Source organism: Elephantulus edwardii, unplaced genomic scaffold (genome assembly GCF_000299155.1).
Source record: "Elephantulus edwardii isolate Elephantulus edwardi_28Jun2011 unplaced genomic scaffold, EleEdw1.0 scaffold00033, whole genome shotgun sequence".
NCBI classification, from domain to species: domain Eukaryota; kingdom Metazoa; phylum Chordata; class Mammalia; order Macroscelidea; family Macroscelididae; genus Elephantulus; species Elephantulus edwardii.
Genome location: NW_006399783.1, coordinates 10,980,943 through 10,988,863, shown reverse-complemented (window position 1 = coordinate 10,988,863; position 7,921 = coordinate 10,980,943). Strand labels below are relative to the sequence as shown.

Sequence of the window (7,921 nt, the reverse complement as noted above, 5' to 3'; positions counted from 1 at the left end):
ATTACCACCAAGGATAAAAAGGTTTACAGTAGGAATAAAGCAAAAGCACACCCATTCTGGCTCTAAATGCCAGTTTTCCAATCCACTCATCACTGCATAAGGGAGGAAAACTATTGAAACAATTAATGTAGAGCCTAGAGAGTGCAGGAAAAACTTGGGGAGCTGAGTCAGCACTTGATCCTCACACTATTACCAAAGGACAGAGAAGTTATTACTCTTTTAAATGCCTAAGACATTTTAAGCCAATTTCCGTATTATCTAAGAGTTTAAAAAAAAAAAAAAGAGTTCACTAAATTAGGTTTTATTCTGAAGCCAAATAAGCACAAGACAACTAGTTCTCTTTAGATGCTACACTTAAAAGGAAAAAACCCCATAACACCTAGATGTTACAGTCAAATCAAAGTCACCTGCACTGACTAGTGATGTCTTGTATAAATGCCAAAAGAAAGGACTCAATTTGCTTGGAAATGCTGATGTTTCTAGCTTTATTCAACCTTAAGTACGAACTCATTTTCTAGCTGCTTACAATTTTATAGAAGACACATACGCCCTCTGCTGGTTCTCTAACTTATCACGGGTGAAGAAGCGCATGAAAATATGCTTTTAACATTTAGGTAAGATGTTACCGTAGGTGGGTTTTATTTCTTTTTAAATATTTAGCTTCACATGTCAGGCAAAAATATCACTATGTAGAATTACAAGCACATGCAAATATCTAGTAAACTTTTCTAGCATCAAAAAAAAAAATCAACTGTGGGTGAGGGTGAGAACTACTCTGTGGTTAAGGTTTTACTCACTTTTTCTATACTTGCTTGCATTTTTGCTTTAATGTCTTCTACAGAACTAGGTCCTTTTGGAGTTTTGGGAGTTTTTTCCTGTTTTTTGAAAGATTCTTGTCCCTGGAACAAAAGAGTTGAATGTCAAAAGATGTAATTTTCAAGGTTTTCATAAAATTATTCTTAGAATCACCACCTATAAAACAAGGCTTCTATGAAAAAGGCATGTTGTATGTATCACTGTATTTGCTACTAAAACTTCTACTCAGAGAAATGTGTCTTTTTAATATAAGATGGTAAAAGAAACAGGTTGTTTTGCTTATTTTTAATTAAAAGGACTTTTTACAACAACAATCTTTCTCCTTGTTTTCTTGTTGTCTCGTTCATTCACAATTTTTATTGTTGAGGTCAGGTCCAAGTCAGTTAACCCTTAAGCAATTAGGTTTTGAGGTTTTAAATCCCAAGGAGATTATCACCCAGCCTTTTCTCTCAGCCATTGGTAGATCTGAACCTTTTTTGGTTAGTATTCTGAGGCTCTGTCTAACATACTTTGGACATGTTGTGAGGAGAGACCGGTCCTTGGAGAAGGACATCATGCTTGGGAGGGTGGAGGGACGGTGCAGGAGGCGAAGGCCCTCTATGAGGTGGACTGATTCAGTGACTGGGGTAATCGGGATGGGAGTGTCAGAGACAGTGCGGTTGGCACAGGACAGAGCAGAGTTTAGGGCTGTTGTACATAGGGTCGCTATGACTCACATGCGACTCGATGGCACATAACAAGTCTAACCCCTTATCCAATTAGGCTCCCCATCTAGTAAAATTATTTTTGTTACAACCACCTGTAGCAATCACAACTGTTATTTAAAGTATTTCGGGGGGGGGGGGAGTTCCAATTTCAGACAAGTTAGATTATGTAAGGTGTTTCAGTTTTCAAACTAAATGCTTATACTTGTTGCAACTTACTTTTGATCGTGGAGTTGACGGTTTTGAGTCTTTTCCATTCTGGTTTGATTTTTGTGCATTTTTGGCTGGAGTATCCCTTATAGACTGTTAATAAAAATTAATCTTAATCAATGCCCATGCAGACATATATGAAAAGAAAACTTTAAAGTTCTCCCATGCCTGCAAGCCCAGAGGTACGCGGTTTGAATCCACCAGATGCTCTGCTGGAGAAGGAGGTGATCTCCTCCTGTACTAGTCAGATCTGATTTGACAGTACACACACAAAGAAAATCTTAAAAGTTATCCCATGATAGCTAAAGAAAAATGTTATTTACACTAAAGAACATTGAGTTTAATGATGCACAGCTCTAAGTTGGACCCATTTTAAACACCCGCTCCCAAACCAATTTTCTTTTACTACACAATAACCCACCAGTAACTTCTACTATGTTTGGCATATACTACCTTCTCATAGCTTGTAACTTTTTATCTACTTACTTTCTTCACTGGTGCTTTTTCTTCAGCCTCATCATCATCAAACTCGTCATCATCATCACTGCAACAAAAACATCATCATTATTACTGACTCCATTCACACACTAATCTAAAGAACTAGCTTGCAACTGGTCTACAATTACATTAGGACCTTTCAAAATTTGAGCCAATAGATATTTAGAGATTTAAGTAAATGGATAAATATCCCTCAATCACAGATAAAATAAGATGACAGTACTTTACAATCTGCTTTAACAAATCAATACCAATCAGAACCCCAGCTGGCTTCTTAGAAATTCAGAAGCACATATTAGCATTCTCATAGAAACTCAAGAAACCTAGACATCCAAAGACAATCTTGAAACAAAAATAAGCGGAAAGATTCCGGTCCCAATTTAAAAATTCCCTCAAGTCAACAAATCTAGTCAGTGTGATACTGGTAGGTAAGATCAATTAAATAGTCCAGAAATAAACCTCCAGATCGTTAGTCATTTTAAACAGCATTCCAAGACAACTCAAATGGCCTTGGGACACATGATAGATACTCCACTTTATCAAACGTATTTGGACTCACATCAAATCTAAGCACCAAGTGCCAAAAATGCAAAACCATTAAGTAACACAAGAGGGGGGAAAAAAATTGGACTTCAAGGAATTGAAAGTTATGTATGACATGCCAGAGAATAGGGCAAAATAAAATTTACATATTAACTTCTAATAAATCACAACACATAATGTATTAGCACAAATGGCAACAAAATAAGAAACCTGTATCTTCAAAGATTATTAGCAAATGAAAGACTTCCACTGAGTTACAAAAATCAAATCCACAAGATACTTCAACCTGAGATAGCTAGGATCGAAATCTGATTAACAAATAGTACAATCTTCAGACTAAGTATACAACGACTTATCCCCAAAAATTAGCCCAAAGACAGTGTAAAATAGGGAGTAGCTACAAAAATCAAAGCTGTTGATTAATAAGCCACAGAGCACTTTTCTAAGTAACTTTTAGTATTACCAAATTTAAGACTTCATGATTATAGCCATAGTTTTGTTCTTAGATTTCACATTCTTCTCAGGAATTCTAATGATATACTGGAATTCTCAAAGCACTCACTTCTATTTTCCAAGTACACTGTATGCATACTGGCAATATAAACATGTCTCAAGCTTTAGCTTAGTACTTTGCTATTTGAGGTTAATGAAACTGAACATAGGATAGCCTGCCTCTTATGGCCTTTTAAGAAGAGACGTGCTTTCAATAAATATATACAAATTTACAGTATAACCTAGTTTACAAAATCTTATTTGCAATCAAATTTAATTTCCAAAGAAAATTTTACACTTTCATTTTTTCGATAAGGAATCAATACCAATTGCCAAAAATCGTTTCTAGGGAGAAAAAAATTCTTAATAGCTATTTATAAAATGTACTTAATTCAAGTTACCCACTGAAATTCTCTACTTTCCACCCAAACCTCTTGGTAATGGATTCCTCAGGAGAAAGGTATACTTGCCTCAATCCTGCCTTGTCTCAGTCTCAGTAATTTATTAAATTCAAACCTACTACACTTGCTCTAAATTATTCATTTTGATAGCATGTCTATCATAAAAATCCCTCCACACATATAAACTCAAAATTCCTTAAATACTCACTCTTCATCTTCATCATCATCATCATCATCATCGTCATCCTCTTCATCAGTGGCAAGTTTCACCTTTTTCTATAATAAAAAAAAACTTCATACTCAGAAGAGCTGATCAAGACTAATGTTAAGGACAAAATAAACATATCTGTATAAAGTCTATGAATGCATCTATACCTGTGGAATTTTGTTACCACCTGCAGGGGCAGATCTCTTTCCTGATATACTTAAGAGTTTCACATCCTCCTCCTCTTCATCATCTGACTCTGCATCTTCCTCCACAGCTATAATTAAAAGTTTTATTTGTTATTACTGAAATAATGAAGTGTATTCTTGAAACAAATATATATTAAATTTGTAACTATAAACGAGATTACACAAAATGTGTATCACAACGTAACAACTGTACCGTTGCGTCCACAATACAGACTATTCCTTAAAAGATTACAGAGAATAAATAAAACACAATGCAACCTACCTACTAAGTGTTGTCCACTTATATGCACAGGCCCTGAGCCACACTTCAATCGTAAGACGACAGGTGGTGTTATTTCAAAGCCCCCAAGCGAAACCTGTGAGAAAAATTTTATCACTGAACAGTATTGAAAGCAGTGAGGTTTACTATAAAACCTGTTTCTAACTTCCCAGTGTCATCTTTAAACAGTAAGTTAACCAATACAAAAAGGTCTGGGAATACAGAGACTAATGGAAGGGGGAACACAATGAAGAACTCAAATGTGAATGGTTCTACTAAAATAATGCCATTACTGCCACTACATTATACAAATAGAAAATTGCTGATTTGGTGTTGTGTATATTCCCTATAAAATAACAGGGAAGGGTCCCCTGACCACAGCTAGGGCTATCTGAGGAACAAAATACTGTATTGGATTAATCAGATAAATTTTATTTTTAGAGGGGAAATCCCAAAGACATGCCATAAATGTCTGAAATAAAGCTAACTATAACCATCATTTATTTAAAAAAGAAAATTCACTATTTAAATATTAGTAACCAGTAAGAGAAACAAGCAAATTAAAGACCCTTTTCTGTCTTGGATTAGCCTGACAGGCTTATCACCCTCAAACAGTAGAAGCCTTTGACAAAGATGGAAAATTTAAGTCCCCTTACCGTTGGCTGTACAGACATTTTCAAAGTTGCCAGTGTTACTTTAATTGGGCTGCCCTCATAATTCATTGCTTCTGCTTCAACAATGTGCAATTCATCCTTTGCACCAGCCCCTAAACTGACCTGTGAATAAAATGAAAACACTTTTCAAGCTTTGGTTATTTTTAATAAAACAGTTGTGGGTTTTGTTTGGGGCTTTAAAAAAATTTTTTAAGGACATTCAAAACAAAATATTAAATGCCTGCAGGACAAAAACCTAGGCTAGAATCTATGGAGAAAGATCAGAGGTTGGGTTTTCAGAAACACTAAAATCACCCACTCTTTCTCCTACAAAGCAAGCTGGTACATTTGAACCACGTATCTTTGTGTTGGCAGTGTAATTCCCTACCACTAACCCACCAGAACACATGATACTATAATCTAAAAAGTGATTACCAAACGGAAAAGATGCAACATACTTTTTTTTAATTTTTTATTAACTTCAATGAAAGTTTACAGAGACTTAGGATTTCCAGTCATCCATTGTTGCACTTTGCAACATACTTTTTTATCTCACAAGTGATAATCGAGTTCTTTTTCAGAAAACAAGAGGAAAAACTCTTAAGCCACATGCACAACAACCACAAGGCTGAAAAGTTTATTCCGAAAAGTTAAATTACCGTTCTTAAAGATAACTGGTGCTCATTCTCATCATTATCCACCTTAAAGTGATAATCTTTGTCAGCTTTCAGTTCACAACCTGTAAATGAAAAAATAGAGCGAAAATGACCCAAACTTAAATATAGATTAATAAAAAAATGGTAAAAAGGGTTAATTTGTAATTTTCAAATTGTGCTACTAGAAGACATAACCTTTGGAATGGAAAACAGTCATAGGACTTCTAAATTTCACTCTTTGGAAACTGAAAAATATGAAACTACTCTATGGGGCTAAACCAGATATAATGGTTTATAATAGGTATAACATAATGCTGATAATTTTGAACTTCATTTTGTTTCTAAAGTTTATGTCTCAAGAAAATTAGCCAATTAGAAATGGAAAGGTAGGTCACAGACATGATGGACAACTTCTAAGTCAAAGCACCATAAAAAGTACCTAACATTCCAGAGGTGGTTAAGAGTTGATAAACACGACGTTATAATCATGTGTTGGTAGAATGATTAACAATAAAGGGGTAAACACACAAGTCTGATAAGAGCATCAATTTCAGACTAGAGCATACATCAAATTCTAACTTTACAGTAATTGTAGAATTATCAACAAACACTGTTAGATATTTGTTTAAATGTTATTACTCGAAATTTAAATCACAACACAAGATCTGAAATCTGGGCTCCATCTGCACTTCTGTAACAATCTGTAAAACAGGACATTCAGAAATACAGGAGACGACGGGGAAGGGCGAGTGATGGGAAAAAAATGCCAGCCCTCCGCAAAAATCCTAATTCTTCTCCATTTCTTGACCTAGACACAACTGTGCAGATTTCAGCATTTTTTTTACATAAAAGCTCACTCTAACACAAAGCGGGTTTAACCATCTTTTTCCCTCATCATAAACCATGAGGTGCTGCATGCCTGGGGGGGGGGCAAGCTTTGTGAGCATCAGAACTACCCACCGCAGCTAAAACAGAAAGAGGTCACTGCAGCCACTGTGGGTGACTCGCCCCAACAAGAGCTCCAGGCTCGTGGCGTTACCAATCACTACTTATTTTACATCCAAAAAATCTAAGGACAGAATCCCAGGGTCTGTGTGGCCGACCAGCGTAAGCCCCGGATGTAAGGCCCACACCCCCTCCTTCGTCCAACCACGTGGCAACCACGTGCTCCAAGCGGTTGCGGCCCCCCCACGCCGCCGCGCTCCCCTCCCCCCGCCGCCCGCCGACGACCGGCCCGGGGCTTCTTAACCCGGGACCGACGGCAACCGGGGGCTGAGGCGGCCCAGCGAAGCCCCAAACCTCAGGCTGGGCGGCTTCCCTCCTCCATAACGGAGGTCTATACCACCCGACACCCTCTGCACCAACAATATACTGCTCAACAACAGTAACATGCCCTCTGATGCATCGTTTTCGAAACTAAACTCTTAAAGCCAATCTCTTAGCCCCCACAGTGACGAGCCGGTCGCCAAGTTCTACGGAGCCTCAGGCTACAGGCCGCACCTCCCCTCCACCCCATCGTGCCGCTGGCTCTCCCCTGCGCCAGCAGCATCGCTTTGCCCCCCTTCCTTTCTCCGGGCTCCTTGGTCCCTGCAGTTCGCTTCCCGATTTCCCAGAGCTTGAGCTGCTGAGTTTTCTTCACCAGCACAGGCCTCAGTCCAATTCCCGCCCCCCCAACCCCCATCTGAGAGCCACCAGGCCCTGCCCCGGCTTGTCTCCAAACCCTACAGCAATTACCGAAAAGGTAATTTTGAGGCCGCAGGGGGCTCATGTCCATATCCATCGAATCTTCCATTGGTTGGAGGCTCACGTTTAAGTGAGAGAGGACGGCAATAAATCAGCACTGTTGCACAGAACAGCCACGCAGGACGGAATCACAGCAGTAAAAGGACGCGGCCTCCATACGCATATATATAGGCCAGAAAGTCTCGCGATAGTTCCCCAAGTACCGCCTCCGTGCCCGTACTCAGAACGCAACATCCCGTGCAATTGTACGATCGCGCAAGCGCCCTTCAACTTCACTCTTTTCTCTCCCCCAGTCCACCTCCTTCAAGTACTTCGCGGGCTCCCACCAAGCACGCGCACTCCCACCCTGCGGCCACCGCCATCCTCCCTTCGCGGCTTCTGCGCACGCGTAGTTTCTTGCAGTCGCGCCCTCGCCCCACCTCCAAGTCGTCCACATCCTTTGCCGCTGAGGTGCGCGGGCTGAGAGTCTGTGCAGCCCACCCTGCAAAATGGCGATGTTAGCCATTAGCTCCTTGCTGTAAAAGCCGTTGAT

The 7,921-nt window shown here is 39.3% G+C and overlaps 1 protein-coding gene across 2 annotated transcripts in view; it reads right to left on the bottom strand.

The window, feature by feature from the left end:
• NPM1 (nucleophosmin (nucleolar phosphoprotein B23, numatrin)) overlaps window positions 1-7,531 on the bottom strand; it is an 11,126-nt gene extending 3,595 nt beyond the window's left edge. Inside the window, exons 1-9 of one of the 2 annotated variants that reach the window (XM_006884342.1) lie at window positions 7,381-7,531; window positions 5,650-5,729; window positions 4,994-5,113; window positions 4,341-4,434; window positions 4,040-4,146; window positions 3,873-3,940; window positions 2,217-2,274; window positions 1,740-1,823; window positions 798-899 (exon numbers count right to left, since the gene is read on the bottom strand). In XM_006884342.1, coding sequence (XP_006884404.1) covers window positions 798-899; window positions 1,740-1,823; window positions 2,217-2,274; window positions 3,873-3,940; window positions 4,040-4,146; window positions 4,341-4,434; window positions 4,994-5,113; window positions 5,650-5,729; window positions 7,381-7,438 — 771 coding nt within the window. In that variant the 5' untranslated portion in view covers window positions 7,439-7,531. The remainder of the gene's footprint in view (window positions 1-797; window positions 900-1,739; window positions 1,824-2,216; window positions 2,275-3,872; window positions 3,941-4,039; window positions 4,147-4,340; window positions 4,435-4,993; window positions 5,114-5,649; window positions 5,730-7,380) is intronic. The other variant, XM_006884343.1, reaches the window with a different exon arrangement.
• Window positions 7,532-7,921: the final 390 nt, after the last annotated feature.